The 18,426-nt window shown below is 35.3% G+C and overlaps 1 protein-coding gene across 4 annotated transcripts in view; it reads right to left on the reverse strand.

Annotated features, from left to right (window-relative positions):
* The window catches only part of LOC138706149 (YLP motif-containing protein 1-like), a 186,413-nt gene that overhangs the window by 54,337 nt on the left and 113,650 nt on the right, over nt 1-18,426 (reverse strand). For all 4 annotated transcript variants that reach the window (XR_011333954.1, XM_069835260.1, XM_069835341.1 and 1 more), the window contains 4 exons: nt 13,819-14,060; nt 9,547-9,642; nt 1,771-1,974; nt 1,607-1,700 (listed from right to left, as the gene is read on the reverse strand). Coding sequence is in view for 3 of the 4 variants with exons in the window: in XM_069835260.1 (XP_069691361.1) it covers nt 1,607-1,700; nt 1,771-1,974; nt 9,547-9,642; nt 13,819-14,060 (636 nt within the window). In the remaining variant the exon portion in view is untranslated. The remainder of the gene's footprint in view (nt 1-1,606; nt 1,701-1,770; nt 1,975-9,546; nt 9,643-13,818; nt 14,061-18,426) is intronic.

Here is an 18,426-nt window from a genome sequence, read left to right on the forward strand (position 1 = left end):
GTTTTGAAATGATAAACATGTATGATGTTACTACACAGTTCATCACTGTAACAAGAACGAATGTCTAACGCTCGGCTTATACCGTTCGAGAATGTATCGCTCGCGACAATTTTACCCATCATGCATGTGCGCTACCTATCGGATTATGCTATGAACTACTTGGCGCTCGAGCGAAAACGTCCGATGCAGACCTCTGGCGTGAATAGACGAGTGAAGAAACATGATTATGAAAAATGCTCTTCACATAAATGAATATGATTCTAAAATTGGATTATGATGCTGCTGAATTATACTACTAGGTTCAAAAAGTTCCCGGAATTTTACTACCATTTTTCGTATTAATATATAACAAGGGATATTATACATTTGTTTTGTTGGTAACATTCATGATGTCATTTCCTTAAAGTTTGCTGATAATGGCAATTATTGGTTTTGAGTTGTAGGCAATTGTTTATCATAGTGTTTTGTTTGTTCGTCGCATTTTGTAATTATGTCCACAGAGCAAAGTACAAACATCAAGTTCTGTGTTTTGCTGGGGACATGATCAGTATGGCTGATGAAGATGGTGATTTCTTAAACAAAATGAAACTGGTGCTATTTGTACGACCCAGTCCCTAAACGACAGTCATCTGAGTGGAAATCGAAAACATCTCCTCGGAAGCAAAAATTTCCTAGGGACACTTCCAAAGGCAAAGTTATTTTAAATGTTATGTTTTATTTAACGACGCTCGCAACTGCAGAGGTTATATCAGCATCGCCGGATGTGCCGGAATTTTGTCCCGCAGGAGTTCTTTCACATGCCAGTAAATCTACTGACATGAGCCTGTCGCATTTAAGCACACTTAAAGCAAAGTTATGTTGGAAGTTTTCTTCGACTCTCAGGGTCTCATGCACCATGAGTTCATTCCAGAAGGTCGTACTGTAACGAAAGAATTGTACGTAGAAACCCTCCGTCGCCTCTGGGACGCAGTGAGAAGGAAACGTCCAGAAAAGTGGGTAGAAAACAACTGGTTCCTTATGCATGACAATGCACCTGCTCATCGCCCAATTATTGTAAAGAATTTTCTTGCCAGGCACAACATAACTGCTTTGGATCGCCCACCATACTCTCCTGATCTCTCACCACCTGATTACTTTCTGTTTCCCCGTCTGAAAAGTCATCTGAAAGGACGGAGATTCAATGCTGAAGAGGTTATTGCAAACGTGACGAGAGCACTAAGACGGGTTTCACAAAATGGCTTCCAGGCCTGCTTCCAGGAACTCTACACGCGTTGGCAAAAGTGTGTTGTTGCGGAAGGCAACTATTTTGAAGGGAATGCTGTAGAATAGTGTTTAAGGTACGTTGTTTCTATGATGCTAGCAAATTCCGGGAACTTTTTGAACCTAGTATGTATACTCCAACTTAGAGTAACTTACACATTAATACAAACAGTAACTTGTTACAATACTACTGGGTGACACAAAGCAACATACCCCAGTTCATGTTGACACCAAGAAATGTGGCAGGTGCAGAAAGTAGGAGCCATGCAGAGGCAGAACATGTCAGTCTTACCTTGCCGTCTAGCCATGAACCTCTCACATTAGTCTACATTTTCTTTCACCTCACCTGTCTTCGTCCTCCCACTTCTCCTTGCCACGGTCATCTGCATCCGCACGACTGCTGCGATCTCGTTCCCACCTGGAGTCCCGCTTGCCTGCATCTGCCCAAACAAGAAAGCAGGTCAGTACGTCACTCCACACCGACACAACACAACGCCACTCCAAGCTTACCTCTGTCCTGCTCCCAGCTGTTTCGGCTCCAATCTCTGTCCCTCTCTCGGTCTCTGTCTCTGTCCCTGTCCCTCTCTCTGTCTCTGTCCCTGTCCCTGTCTCTGCTCCTGTCATTCTCACGATCTCTGTCCCTCTCTCTGCTGTGAAACCTGTCATCCCTGTCCCGACTGTTGCGGAAAGGAGGTTCCTCTCTTCTCCACGTTTCTGAAATAAAATATTTTCATGAAAATCAAATCATCTTGCATATCTACGCAATTGGTGGTCCCTCAGTGATAATTTTAAGGCTCACAGATGCTCACTTATTTTTTTTTTTTTTTTAGCAAACAGTTGAAAATTATAAAATTATACAGGTATAATCAATTGTTGCAATATATTACTATGTTATTCTCAAAAACACAGAATAAAACTTATGTCAAGTGTCTTGCTTACAGCTCCTTTGTCAAATTGTTATTTCGGAGATGTTATTTTGAACATTTTACAGAGTGAGTCGAACCTAAGTTACTGGTATTCTTACCAAGTCATGAGATTGTTTTTTGATCATATTGGGTTTTCCCAGCCTCTTATTTACTCTAAGCATAGTAAAGAACATAATGCTTGGATATGTATCAGTAAAAAGCAGATTTTATGTAACATGAAAGTGCAAAACATATGAAGGGTACACGGGAAAAACGATCAAGATCCATCAAAAATCGAAATTGAGTTAATAATGCTAACTTATAGTGGAAAGGAAGTACTATCATGTGGTCTAGATGATAATAAGAAATCATCGTTCTTGACATTCCACTACGTCAATTTCTATTAAATACACACATAACAAAGTATTAAGTGCTTAAACTTTAAAATTCGTTTTTCTCGAAACTTTCTAAAATGGACCTTGATCATTATTCCCGTGTACCCTTCATATACTAAATTTAAAAAAAATATGTAGCTTAAAAATCTAACCTTTATTAAATCGATTTATTTTACGCTGATTCTGAAGTAAAAAAAAAGAGATCTTAAAACACTTGATTTTGTGAGACCTATTCATTAGCATAATTTATACTGTTCCTATATGTTCTTACATCATTGACAAATCTACAGGTACCTATGCAAGAACAGGGGAGGGGGGGGAATATTGCCCATAAAACTGAACAAAAAGAAAATGAACATGAGACAAGAACGAATAATTCATCTCCATGTACATTTTATTACATCAATTGTTAGTTTATTCCTTGGAAGCAGTTAATAATTACATACATTTAAGTATAGGTTATTTGTTATCACGTGAAACCAAATGCATTCGTGTGCCATAGCTCATAGTAAGAACCTTAGAATGGGGGTAAGTGAGCTAGCTAGCTACAGCTGCAAGTTGAAGCATAATGAAGGAGGGAAGCTTCTTAGTACACTTTTTCCTTCCCCTCACATACAGGTACAGTAACTATACAACAGAACCCAGGGTTCACATGGGGATTTGTTCCTTACAAAAACATTATTTACCATGAACAACTGTTTCTCTACATCTGAAGTCTGATTAGTGTAACATGTAGCTAATTGAGAATGTATGCAATGGAGGGGGAAAGGAACTGGCCACCCTACCCCATTATCTCCTGGCCTAGTTGTCTCAAAAGCGGTGCAGAGGTGAGGTTCAGACCTGTCTTAGGACAGCTGACTACACAACAACTCCCTAAGGGATATACGAACTATCAACATGGCAGAAGAATGTCCATTTTTTTCAATGTCAGGATCTGAATCTACTGACGCAAAAATAATATATCGCCATTGTTTCTGCAATAACTCCCATATGACATATTTATCGATTTTCAGATTTTTGTTCTATTAAATAACTTAAATAGTGATATTTATTTTATTTATTTATTTATTTATTTATTCTGGTGTAGTTAAGGCCATCAGGCCTTCTCTTCCACAACACCAGGAATACAAATACAATAACAGAAATAAAAAGGAAAAAAAAAACACTATAAACGAAGTAAAGTCACACAAAAATATACACAGGTTGCAGTCACACAAACTTTAAATGAGTGATTAAGTATAATTAATTGTATCCTAATTAACTAACATAAACAAGAAACTTGCGATTTTAATCTGGAGTAAAAAAAAAAAACACAAATCGACACTTCTAGCAATATCTAAAAAGCATTAAACAAGACAAAATTTTCCAATTTAATTTTGAATTGTGATAAAGTCCGGCAGTCCCTGACATCATTAGGTAGCGAATTCCAGAGACGAGGTATTTCTACAGTGTACGAGGATGAGTATAGAGACGTTCTATGATGAGGGATAGAAAGAAGTGCTTGATGTCGGTTTCGAAGAGTTGTAAGAAATTGAAAGCGCGATAAGAGATAATTCGGAGTAGAAGTATGCATGATTCTAAATAGAAGAGACAGTGAATGTATTGTTCTTCGTTCCTTCAGACGCACCCATGAAAGTAACTGGAGGGAAGGTGTTATATGGTCAAATTTACGAGTATTGCAGATGAATCGTATGCACACATTATGAACACGTTGTAGTCTCTCAGCTAAGAGTGAACTTACATTAGTTAGTAAGGAATCGCAATAATCAAAATGGGGCATTACAAGCGTCTGAATAAGATTCTTTTTTAGACTAAGTGGTAGAAATTCTTTCATATGAAACAAAGAGTGAAGTTGCGAAAATATTTTTTTGCAAGTGTGTGTTACTTGGGTGTTCCAATTTAGATCGCTATCCATAAAAATGCCAAGATTTTTAACTGTTTCACTGTATTTAACAATAATCCCATTCAATGTTATATGTGGTATAGTACCACTATCAAGAGTACTTCGTAGACGATTATGTCCCATTACGATTGCTTGCGATTTCTCTGGATTTAACCTTAATCCAAATTTGTGTGACCACAGTGAAATCGAATTTAAGTCTTCGTTTATTTTATTTACTGCGTCACTAGTCTCATCAGGGTGGAAATGCAAATAAATTTGCAAGTCGTCAGCATACATATGGTATTTGCAGTGTTTTATCATTTTAGTCACGTCATTAATATAAATCATGAAGAGTAAAGGTCCGAGAACTGATCCTTGTTGAATTCCAGATTTCACGACACACCATCTTGAAGAATAATCGCATGCAATGACACATTGTTGACGTTCGCGAAGGTAGGATTCAAACCAAGTAACAGAACTTTCAGAAAGATGCAGAAGTCTTAATTTACATAATAGAAGGTCCGTGTCAACTGTATCAAATGCCTTACTGAAGTCAAGTAATGTCAGTAATGTTAATTTACGTTCATCTGTGGCTTCACGTATATCCTCATTCACTTTTAGTAGTGCTGTAGTCGTACTATGTCCATTTCTGAACCCGGATTGGTATTCGTCCAGTAAGGCATGTTCGGTTAGATAGTTCATTAGTTGTTTGTGAACAATACGTTCCAGAGCTTTTGATAGGGCAGGTAGGATACTAATTGGACGGAAATCATTTGCACATAATGGGGTTTTAATTTTAGGGATCGGACGGATAAAGGCTTTCTTCCAGAGGTTCGGGTAGGTAGAAGTTATGAGTGAGGCGTTGAATATATGTGTTAATGTCGGCAGTATTATGTCCAATATTTTCTTCAATAATATTATACTAATATTATCCACACCTTCAGCTTTAGAAGTAATACGTTTTATTGCCGCTCTCACTTCAGTTTCTGTGACATAAGTGAAGAAAAATATTTCTCTATCCGGAATTGGAGTCATTTGTAATTCGTTAACTGTCTGCTGTTTGTCGACCGTATCCAAGGTTATTGACTGTACCGTTGCAAAATGGTCATTTAGTTCGTCAAGAGAAACTGGCACACTGTCTACCTGAGTCCTGGGATTTCCTAAGCCAATTGTCCGTAAGTTTCTCCACAGTTTGGAAGGGTCAGCTTCCCCCTTCAAGATGTTATGAAAATGTCTCAGTTTTGCGTTTCTAATGGCTTGAGTAGTTCTGTTACGTAAGAGTTTATAATAATTATAAGAGATTTCTGTCTTGTCATGTTTAAACGTTTTGTATGCAGTGTTTCTGTCCGTAATCATACTACGTATGTCAGCAGTCATCCATGGTGCTGGTGTTCTTTTTACGCGTTTAGATTTGATAGGAGCATGCTTGTCATATAAATTTATAATATACTCATTTAGTTTAACAAGTTTCTCGTCAACAGTATGTAAGGTCCATATTGAGTCCCAGGGAATCTTTATTGCGTCTTCAAGTAGTTGGGTTTCATCAATACGTTTCAAGTCACGATACTTTATGAGTTTAGGTGTGGGCTTGGGACACTTCAAAGAATATACTAGATAAATAATATCGTGGTACGAAATTCCCGAAGCCGCACATTGTCCATGTTTTTGTACTTTGTCTGCATTCTTCGTAATAATTAAGTCTAATAGGGATTCGGAAGATTGGGTATGGTGGGTTGGTTCAAGGGGAAGGACTGCTAGATCAAGAGCCTGGAACATGGTCAATAGATGTCTAGTGTAGTTCGAATCAGAGGCCAACAAATTTGTGTTAAGATCACCCATTATTAAGACGTGTTCATAATCTGTGATGAATTCCAACAACGATCTCTCGATCTCTGCAATATCGTTAATCTTCGGGGGTTGGTAAATTACACAAATAAGGCATTTCTGAAAGCTTGTCAATACTTCTACAAATAGCATTTCAGGTTTTCCGGCATACTCGCCAGGAGATGTGTGTATTATTCTGGGATTGAGATCTGATCTGACATATGCAGCAACGCCGCCCCCTTGTTTATTTAAACGATCATTTCTTAATAGCGTATAACCATCTATGTGTAATGTCGCTGAGGATAATGTAGGTTTGAGCCAAGATTCAGAGATGAGAAGAGCATGCAAATTCTGATTCGAGAATATGGATTGAATTTCGTCAAAGTGTGCAACCAAACTCTGAGCGTTAATATGGGCTACGTGAAGGGATGAAGAGTTCTTGGAAAATGCTGTTGTTAAAATATTGAATGCTTCAGGGTGAGAGAGAGGGTTCTGGTCAGCAGGTATAGGGGAATGGTGTGAGTGAAGGTCATTGTACAATGTTCTGTCAGAGACAACCGGATTATTGCTGTCAAAAATCAGGGTATCCAACTTAAAAGAAAAAAAAAAAGTTATATAAAAATATGAAGTTGCTACAAGTAAAGATTTCCTATTAATTAATAACTTAGCTAACTTAGCTAAATATAAACCCAGTTGAAAAGCTAGTAGATCTAACCTAGACTAAGAATTAAAAAGTATAATTAAATAATAATAATAATAATAATAATAATATAGTCTTGGGAAACTAACACTAAAGAAAATTAAAAAGTAGGAAGAATAAAAGTAACATTGCACAACAGCTCACAGTTCAGAAGTTCAAATCTGCAGCACAAGTTATCCGGTGCTTTACATTATCTACTTTAACGAATATTACGCCGTCTATAGTCCAGACACTAGACACACCAAATTTGCCTATCGCTTCCCGTAACAGGCCATGCCTTACCTTGGTCAGATCTTCCCTCAGGGTCATTCCGGAGCCCTTCAGCCTCTTTTTGTTAAAGAAAACTTCACTTCTCTTCCTGTAACTACAGAATTTGACAATAATAGGCCTCGGTCTACCGTCGCTAGTCGTGCGGCCTACCCGGTGGCTTCTGTCGATATCTTCTACCTTCAGTTCCACTCCTATGTTCGTTGCCAGTTCCACCACGAGCTTGTCGGTATTCTCGCCAACCTCCTCCTCGATCCCGAAGATCCTGACACATTGTCTTCTCTGATATTGTTCGAGATCGTCCACTTTTCTTTCCAGTTCACCAATTTTACGGTCCCGTTGCTCAATAGTCTGCTTCAGGTCCTGGATAACTTCGGAGTTGAAGTCTATGCTACGCTGCAGCTCCGACACTACCGCATCTTTTATAAGGTTGGCTAACGTTTGCAGCGCGCCAGACTCCTGCATCATGGCTAGAAACGTTTCTTTAACCACTCGCTGCACTGTAGCCTCGATTTCTTCAGACTTTAACATTTTCGGAGGCATGATTGCAAAGTATATAAGCACAATAATTCTGTAACACTTTATAAACTGGATGAGCACTATTCTAACACTTAACACTAGATATTCACCTTCTTAACAACGTCTAAACTAGGAGCGGTTTGTATGCTGTTACTGACTATCCGCCATATTGGAACGCTGATATAGCAAATAATAAAATCTCCTATATGTAATTATATTTCTTTCTTTCGAAAATGTAAGAATTCACAATCTCCTATGTACCACTGTAATAGAATGAATAAATGTATTTTTCTATATACTGAAAAATTTTATATTTTGTACATAGGAGTTATTGCAGGAATTACGACAATATGTTTGATTGGTGGATGCACAGAAGATAGAACAGGCAGTATAAGCAATTCCCAAATGCATATTTATTGAGGAAATCGAGGTTAAATTGATAAAAAAAAATAACTGTGTTAATTTTTTAATAGACAATATACTTCAAAATCAGTAAAACATTGGAATGATTTTTTTAGAGTGCTTCACCAACATTTCTGCTTTTCTCTTAGCTATATAATGTATATAGGAAAAGAATATGTAATTACATAAAATCTGGGCTCTACTTATCATGTAGAATGGACAGTAAAAGAACATCCTTGAAAATTTTAAACTACATTCTTAGAGAAAGAATTCTGGGATGGACTTGGAATAAATAAATTCAGCTTTTGACACTATTCAAAACAATACCAGTCCACATAGCGAGCGAGTCGCATAACCACAAAAATGGGTCTGGATGAATCTTTTAATCACCGTGATTACCTATACAAATGCATGTGTGTGCATTCGCATTAAACACCACTTGTTTCATTTTTGCAGCTAAACAATCGCGAAATTACAAATCGCAAGTGTGCACATAAGCTTAGCAACATTTTATGTAAGACTTTCCAAGGAAGTGAAGACTTATTACTAGGGCTAGTAAGCCAGAAACATAGCTGCTTTAGTATTTATATGTTATGTGATAAACTGAGTGTTTTAAGACATATTTGTTAGGGCATTTTTTGCCTGTTTCAACTCATAAGAGTATCTTTTGTTTTATTCGATCATTTTTTACGCATTTTCATTTAATTTTGGCCATAAATCCCCATTATTAATGTAAAATAATGTTTATTTCCTTTGATAATTTCTTTACATATTTTGTCCATTAATACCCATTATTTTGTATAATATTTTAATTGTTTTTCTACACAAATATTCCCATTTTAACGTAGTACACCCCATGTAATGGATCAGTCTAACCATCCCTTCAATATACACTCCTCTATACCTGCTAATTCCGGATAAGAGTGGCCTTGTGGTAGACTACATGGAAACTAAAAGTAAAGTAAATCCATGGCGCTACAACCCATGAAGGGCCAAGACCGAACAGCTGACTGCTGACCTCACATGCACATGCCGAAGCAGAGGTGAACGATCGTACATGGAAACTACATCAGGTAAAGTAATTAATTAAAGTGTACTATTTAGAAAAAATTATGTAACATTTAATTTAATTATTAGTCTAAATATTAAGTAGTACAAAACTTCTTTTTGTACTAAGCCAATTATGTAAGATCAATTTTTAGGGCATTTTTATAAGATTTTTAGGTTATAAATGCATTGTTTTTAGGACATTTTTTTCATGATTTTTAGGTCATCAAAATCCTAGCCCTACTTATTATACTCCTATTACAACCAGAACAGATTCACTTCTAAAATTATTCTAATAGCTATCAACACAGCTTTCATGTAAACAATATGATGCTGAACACATACCTGCAGGTGGAATATCTGTACGTCGTGATGATGATCCATGACCATAGTCAAATGTCTGCACTGGTTCTGTAAACTTCCCAACTGCAGGTCCGGTATCTGTACATAAAAATGCAACATTAGAAACAGCTCACTGTAACTGTCTTCAAAACACAATGTAAGTAAATGAGTGAAATTGCCAGCAAGAAATGTGGTAAGTATTTCACTCCATATTTCACTATTTCTACAATCCAGTACATTTTTTCAAAACAATGGGAGGGAGGTGAGAAACAAATATGGCGTAAAGTATAAAGAAAGGTTACAGTACTGTAGGCCTATATAAAATTACAAATTAAATTATAGTGGTGTACAAAGTAAGTAATATTGTGAATCTTCTTTGAATTTGTATTTCTAGACTCTATTTATTTATAGTGACATTCGTTTATTGCGACATAATTTCTTTAGTCCTTTCAATGACACTATAACCATGTTCAATTGTACTAGTTTAGTAAATTAAATTTCTTATTTAATAATAATAATAATAATAATAATAATAATAATAATAATACTTACTTACAAATAGCTTTTAAGGAACCCAGAGGTTCATTGTCGCCCTCACATAAGCCCGCCATCGGTCCCTATCCTGAGCAAGATTAATCCAGTCTCTATCATCATATCCCACCTCCCTCAAATCCATTTTAATATTATCTTCCCATCTACGTCTCGGCCTCCCCAAAGGTCTTTTTCCCTCCGACCTCCCAACTAACACTCTATATGCATTTCTGGATTTGCCCATACGTGCTACATGCCCTGTCCATTTCAAACGTCTGGATTTAATGTTCCCAACTATGTCAGGTGAAGAATACAATGCGTGCAGTTCTGTGTTGTGTAACTTTCTCCATTCTCCTGTAACTTCATCCCTCTTAGCCCCAAATATTTTCCTAAAAACCTTATTTTCAAACACCCTTAACCTCTGTTCCTCTCTCAAAGTGAGAGTCTAAGTTTCACAACCATAAAGAACAACCGGTAATATAACCGTTTTATAAATTCTAACTTTTAGATGTTTTGACAGCAGACTAGATGACAAAACTTCTAAACCGAATACTAACAGGCATTTCCCATATTTATTCTGTGTTTAATTTCCTTCCGAGTGTCATTTATATTTGTTACTGTTGCTCCAAGATATTTGAATTTTTATATCTCTTCAAAGGATAAATCTCCAATTGTTACATTTCCATTTCGTACAATATTTTGGTCACAAGACATAACCATATACTTTGTATTTAATACTTACTTACTGGCTTTTAAGGAACCCGGAGGTTCACTGCCGCCCTACATAAGCCCACCATTGGTCCCTATCCTGAGCAAGATTAATCCAGTCTCTATCATCATACCCCACCTCCCTCAAATCCATTTTGATATTATCTTCCCACCTACGTCTCGGCCTCCCCAAAGGTCTTTTTCCCACCGGCCTCCCAACTAACACTCTATATGCATTTCTGGTTTCGCCCATACATGCTACATGCCCTGCCCATCTCAAACGTCTGGATTTAATGTTCCTAATTATGTCAGGTGAAGAATACAATGCATGCAGTTCTGCATTGTGTAACTTTCTCCATTCTCTTGTAATTTCATCCCTCTTAGCCCCAAATGTTTTCCTAGAAACCTTATTCTCAAACACTCTTAACCTCTGTTCCTCTCTCAAAGTGAGAGTCCAAGTTTCACAACCATAAAGAACAACCGGTAATATAACCATTTTATAAATTCTAACTTTCAGATTTTTTGACAGCAGACTAGATAACAAAATTTCTAAACCGAATAATGACATGCATTTCCCATATTTATTCTGTGTTTAATTTCCTTCCGAGTGTCATTTATATTTGTTACTCCAAGATATTTTAATTTTTCTACCTCTTCGAAGGATAAATCTCAAATTTTTATATTTCCATTTTGTACAATATTCTGGTCACGAGACATAATCATATACTTTCATATCATCATATTTATTAATAATTTATTATTTCATTCACAAAATTACCGTAATAAATACCTCCTGAGGTTTCAATTTTGAGTAGATAAATTTACTTGCAACCAAAGTTGCTAATAAATTTGATCTTTTATGGCATTAACTGTGATAACTATAGACATAAATTCCATTTAAACTTTGACTCTTTATTGTTACAATTTAATTAGATATAATTATGAATGGTGCATGGAAAGAACATACTAAGTCACTTTCTTTTGTGTTTGGTTTTTCGTGCCATCTGTTAGCTCATAAAGTGAATTATCTTTCTATAAATCAGAATGGCAAAACGCCTGCTTTGTAACATGGTATCTCAAACTAAATATGTAAATTAATAAACTAGTCTTGGCTGTGTTTGAAGTTAAAAAATGCTCTCCTGAAACTTTAGAAAAGTGACTTATCATTAAGGCTAGGATTTTTATGTAATATCAACATGCAAAATGTGTACATATTTATGTAATAATATTAGGTAAAATATGTAGTTAATATGTAAATTACATAACAATAAATATGTAATATTAAAGTACATTAAAATTTAATTTGTATATAAATTTTATATTAAACATTAAGTTACCTTGAAGATCCCTCATTTTACTAATTATATTTTTGCAAAATAAAATGTCGTAGGCTACAGCAAGTGATTAATTAAACATGTCATATATGTAAAATTTAATAAATTCCACTATTCTGTATGAAAAATGCTGATATTTAACAGAAGTTACACAATTATTTTCATTGTCGCTGTTTAAGCTATCTGTCCAGTAAACAGACTCTGGCCCTTTCTCAGCAACTTTTGAATAGCTTGGGAAATCCGTTTCAGTGTCAGGTACCAGAGTTTCTAATGTGAACAAATGAGTAGTTTAATATCAAAGACGGACATCTGTCATCTCCGTAGTTTTGATCTAGAGGCACTTTTTTGTTTCACAGTGTTTTTGTAGTATTTTAAAACAATTTATTTTTATAAATGTAGTGTTAGAGTTTGTATATAATTTCACCATAACTGAAAAAAGCATGAAAAAATGTATAAAAATCCACATTATCTAAATTTCATCTGAAGATCATATGTCTTTTTTTTTTTTTAGTAGGTTATTTTACGACGCTTTATCAACATCTTGGTTATTTAGCGTCTGAATGAGATGAAGGTGATAATGTCGGTGAAATGAGTCCGGGGTCCAGCACCGGGTCAGATGTCCGCCTTTGATATTAAGCTACTCAAATATTGTCATACAGGCTGTTTTAAATTATATTCTGCTTACGATTTTTTAATTAAGAGACAGAATATGTAGTTTTGTGCGAGATCGTGCGTATTTGCTTGTTTTTCGCACAGAACCAATACGCGGTAAGTGTGAAATACCACATTCAGTATTCCCAATGTAACACACATAACAATTTCCCTCTTCTTACCGCTTAAGCGCGACATTCATTTTACTGCTTTAGGCTTTTAACATATTATTTTTAGAGACGTGTAACATAGTAACAATTATAAATTGGAAACTTACCACTGCAATTTCACCTAACTTGCAATGTTAATTATTGTTTTTAAATATTTGCAAAAATTAAGTAAAGTCTACTACTCCACGAAACTTATTGCATTCCTGATACAAGTAACATTAAGGAAGCCGTGAAAAAATCAACAAGATTCCAGATGCGGATGTTATTACTGCAATATGTTATATAAATAATATTGTTAAAATATTAAAATGAAAAATAAATCATTACATAACCTTACCGTTTGTTTTAAGTTCGCATTTATAGACTGGGGGGGGGGGGGAAGACAGACGTATATCACGGCCTGCTGGAGTATAGTAAACACAGAAAACATTTTATAGCAACAATGTTGAAGAAAGATATTTTGGTTTTCCGAAGTTGCAGTCATTAAAGAGAAACCAACATGGAGATTTCATTGCAACTAATTAGAAATTCGTCTTTCAGGTATGTAATAAACGATCTTCGCACAAAATAATGTACGATACACGAGCAGTATGTTTGTTTCCATGTTCTCGGAAATTAAAAAAGCTCAATTACGTTTCGCTTTTTCAATCTTTTCCTCGACCATGAAAACGTCAACATACCGCTCTTGTAATGCATATTACTATTGGATAAAAGAAAGTAGAAATATGTAATGATAAATTTTCCTATATGGTGTGTAATGTTCTAATTCGTGAACATTTATCATTTTTAGTTATGTATATGCAAAGGGAAAGAACATGTAATTACATACAAATCCTAGCCTTACTCATCATGTTCTTTCAGAGGACCGTTCCTACGCTTACCTGCAGCAACGGGTCTGTGGCCATAGTCTACCACAGTTGCAGGCTCCAGCTCAAAGTCTTGTTCCCAATCTCGTGATCGACCACCATGTTCCCATGCTGGTCCTCTTTCTTCTGGTCTTCCCCAACCAGTTTTGCCAAAATCTGCAAATCTATCTTCTCTGCTACCTGAGGGTGGAAACCTACCTCCACCCAGATCTTCTTCAATACCCCAACTCTTACCAGAGGGTGGTTGATCACCAAACCTGTAATCCAATCACGTGTAACAACTTTATACAGCAAATTTAAGCAAAAGGCTCCACTCTTCCTTCTAACGTGGTTCATTAAGTTGGCACAGAAGAGTTGCAGTACTCTGCAGCTTCGTGAAATGAAAGTCCTTATCATGAAAGAAATAACCAAGAACGCTTACATAAATTCAAAATGTCAACCCAATGATGTGTTTACCAACATATCTAGCAGTTGATATTCCACGCAACTGGTGCGCAAATGTGTGATTCTAGCATCATTCTCCATTACTGTACAATGGCCAGGGTTGCCAGATGTCAAGCTTTAAGGGGTACTCTAGTAACTTTCAAAACGTTTTTCTATTTTATAATTTTTTTTTTTAAATTTTAGTTGGTTATTTAACGACGCTGTATCAACTACTAGGTTATTTAGCATTGATGAGATTGGTGATAGCGAGATGAGGCTGAGGATTCGCCATAGATTACCTTGCATTCACATTACGGTTGGGGAAAACCTCGGAAAAAACCCAACCAGGTAGTCAGCCCAAGTGGGAATTGAACCCGCGCCCGAACGCAACTTCAGACTGGCAGGCAAATGCCTTAACCGACTGAGCCACGCCGGTGGCTTATTTTATAGATTTCAACCAAATTTTCACATTATGTTCCCATCGACATTGTATTGAAAAATTGAATATTTGAAAGTATTGAGTTTTTTAAATTTTTTTTGGATATGCTATATTTTTACTCAAATTTAGTTTTAGATTTATCAAATTTTAATATGTTGTTTGTTGTTTTCTAATGCCAGGCATTTGACAATAAAGTCATTTGACCTCTTGCACTCCAATATTTTTCAAAGATATTATCATGGTCAGCCACTGAAGCACAGATTTTCAAATTTTAATATATGATGCAGAATAATTAGAGAAATAACCCCTAGTATCATTTCTCCTATATGTTCTTTAGTTTTATAATCACCGTTTTCAAAATTTATAATTCAATTTTTTTTTAATTTGACAAAAATTACTATTATTTGGGGCACAAACAAACTTATACTAAATCAACACTTGGAACTGATCTTGGGCATGGTGTCTATGTGCCTGTAAAACTGCATAAAGATTCAACAATATTTATTATAAAATATAAGGTCAGAAATGCTAAAAAAAATATGTTACGGTAAATGGCAACTTTAAGTACACTACTTCCATTTTACTGTCCATACAGACATTATAAAAACACTTTTTAAACCAACTTAGAAACGGAAATTGAACAAATTCCTTTGGTAGGATGAAAATACACATATTATGGTGTTTTGAAGAGGGGGAGAAATCCCAAAAATGTTCACATTTTTCATCAGAGTGTCCCCTTAAGCCGTTTTGTCCTGCTTTTGGAATTTAAAAATGACGTCACCCTAAATACATAAGCCAGACGTCTTTTGTCCTTCTTTTGAGTGAAACTTAAGTTTTGAATATACAGACGTGGACAAATTATTAGCAAATTGGAGATTTTTATTATATATTATTACAAAATATGATTCTTCAATTTAAACTACAGTTGACATCTTTGCGTATTTCAAAATTATTAGAAAAATTGAAGATTTGTATTGTATATTTTTACAAAATTTGACTCTTCAATTTAGACTACAATTGATATTTTTGCATATTTACAAATTATTAGCAGAAGTGAAGATTTTTTTTTTGTATATTTTTACAAAATTCGACTCTTCAATTTGGACTACAGGTGACATTTTGGATATTTCCAAATTATTAGCAAAACTGAATATTTTATTATATATTTTTTTAACATTTGACTCTCCACTTTAAACTGCAGTTGACATTTTTGCATATTTGCAAATTATTAGCAATATTGAAGATTTTATTATATATCTTTTACAAAATTTGACTCTTCAATTTAGAATAGCCTACATTTTTGCGTATTTATATCTACTGTAATGATAGAAATATGCAAAATTGTCAACTGTAGTCTAAATTGAAAAGTCAAATTTTGTAAATGGAATTATCATAAAAATCGTCAATTTTGTTAATAATTTGTCCACGTCTGTATATAAAATACAGTCGACTTGCAATAATTCGCCATCCTTTTGGGGAGGGATGGGGGCGAAGTGATGTTATTTCTGTTTTTATTCGATTTATGCTCTCCCTCCCTCTTCAGAAATTTGCGATCTTAAATCAGAAAAGAAGAAGATGGCAAATTATTTTTGTTAATGAATAAGATATTTTGTAAAATTTGTGTTTCTTGCTTTAAGATTCTATTCCACTGCAGTACTCTATAATATTATGTTTCGAAATGTTTTGCACAGTTTCACATTTCGCACTTTTTTTTTTTTCCGTTATTAACTCTGTAGCATCTATTAGTGCTTTATGGTTGTGCTAAGAGATAGAGTTAATTGCCAACAATGTGAAGCTGAAACTTGTGTTCAGGTTACTGCCCAGTGACAGTCCTGATATATTGTATTTTATATTTTTGATGATTGGCTAATTAATATTAACCCGGCACACTCACATTCATACAAATTTCCAGACTCTAAACACCCAGGCAATTTTTCTTCAAGAAAAATTCACTAAGAGCTGAGCCTGGGAATCGAACCCGACCTCCAGATCTGGAAGTTAGTAATTTTAGTAACTGAACTTATCAGAGTAACTTTTACTGGACTTTAAATAATAAAAAAATTTGCGGATAATTCGCGAATTTCGATATTTTGCGTTAAGTTCGTGCATTAATTACCGCGAATTATTGGGAGTCGACTGTCTAAACAAAGAACAAAGATTCAGGAAGAAATTCAGGTAGTTAAATTTAGCTGAAGCTTACATTTTGAATTTATTTTTGAATACAGCCCGAAGTTGGCTTTATGAAGCACCCGAAGAGATAAGGAAATTAGGAAGAAATGGTGATGCACAACTAACAGCCTATCCTACCCAAATACCATCCTCATCTTCCTGTAGTCCACCTTGATAATACAGACGAGAACTGATGATCGAGTCACCACAATATAATTGTTCCACAAGTATAGGGGAAATGTTGTACACATGATTCTGACAATGACTAATAAGGTGGCAACCTCACCACTGGACTTACCTTTTTTTGGCTAGCAATCATTTGCAGAGAATATACCGTACTATCTTTCAAGGTTATGTATAAGCAACATTATATACAAATACAATTGTCAGAGAATTCGGGCATATAAGACAGGGTCAAAGTAAATTCTTACATTCGAAATTTATGTGTAGATGCCCTAATTTTCGTAGATAATTTGGCCTTTTTAGCTACTTTAGAAGATGGTTTACAAAGATGGATATCTAATTTAAAACTGGTAGCTGAGAAATATTCCATGTAAATATCCACTCTGAATTTCACTCTTCTATTCAACTCACAACTGACTGAGAAATAGGTGGCCGGTTTTATGAGTTTCGTTGAAAAGCGCGCATACCTCTCGTGTACGTCTTCTGTCATCAAATCCTATTATTATAAGGATCTCAATTTTCTCATTTTCTGTTAACATTTTTCCTTTCATAACATGGGACTAAGAAAATGTATCAACAATAAAATTGTTACCATGGTAACCATAACCATAGTGCTTCTGTACAAAACAAATGAAGTAATACATAATAAACATGCTCTTAAATAAAAATAAATTTATTTACACACAACTTTGTTCACAATATCCGACTAATAAATTAATTATCGAACCATAATAATTCAGTTATAATATTTATAGAGTCATAGGTCTTTGAAATTGATGTCACTTTAGTTGCATGAACATCATTTTTATGCTCTTTCAGATGATATTAGAAGAACTATATTATGTCATAACTCTCATTCATTCATTCGAAGTGTTTTTGCCCAAGGGCAGGTCTTTCACTGCAAACCCAGAATTCTCCGTTTTCTCCTATTTTCTGCCTTCCTCTTTGTCTCCGCATATGATCCATACATCTTAACGTCGTCTATCATCTGATATCTTCTGCCACAAACTCTTCTCCCATTCACCATTCCTTCCAGATAACTTGCATGATAGTAGTAAAAATATTCCTTCTTTTTAAATACAACATTTGACAAGTGTGAGTTTTGTCCAAATTACCCTCATTCAATTTTAATTGCAATTGTGCTTTACTTCTGTATATTCTGTACACACATACATATCTCTAGTCGACCTGGTTGGCAAGTTAGTATAGCGCTGGCCTTCTATGCCCAAGGTTGCAGGTTCGATCCCGGCCCAGGTCGATGGCGTTTAAGTGTGCTTAAATGCGACAGGCTCATGTCAGTAGATTTACTGGCATGTAAAAGAACTTCTGCGGGACAAAATTCCGGCACATCCGGCGACGCTGATATAACCTCTGCAGTTGCGAGCGTCGTTAAATAAAACATAACATAC

The sequence above is a fragment of the Periplaneta americana genome, chromosome 1, assembly GCF_040183065.1.
Source record: "Periplaneta americana isolate PAMFEO1 chromosome 1, P.americana_PAMFEO1_priV1, whole genome shotgun sequence".
NCBI classification, from domain to species: Eukaryota; Metazoa; Arthropoda; class Insecta; order Blattodea; family Blattidae; genus Periplaneta; species Periplaneta americana.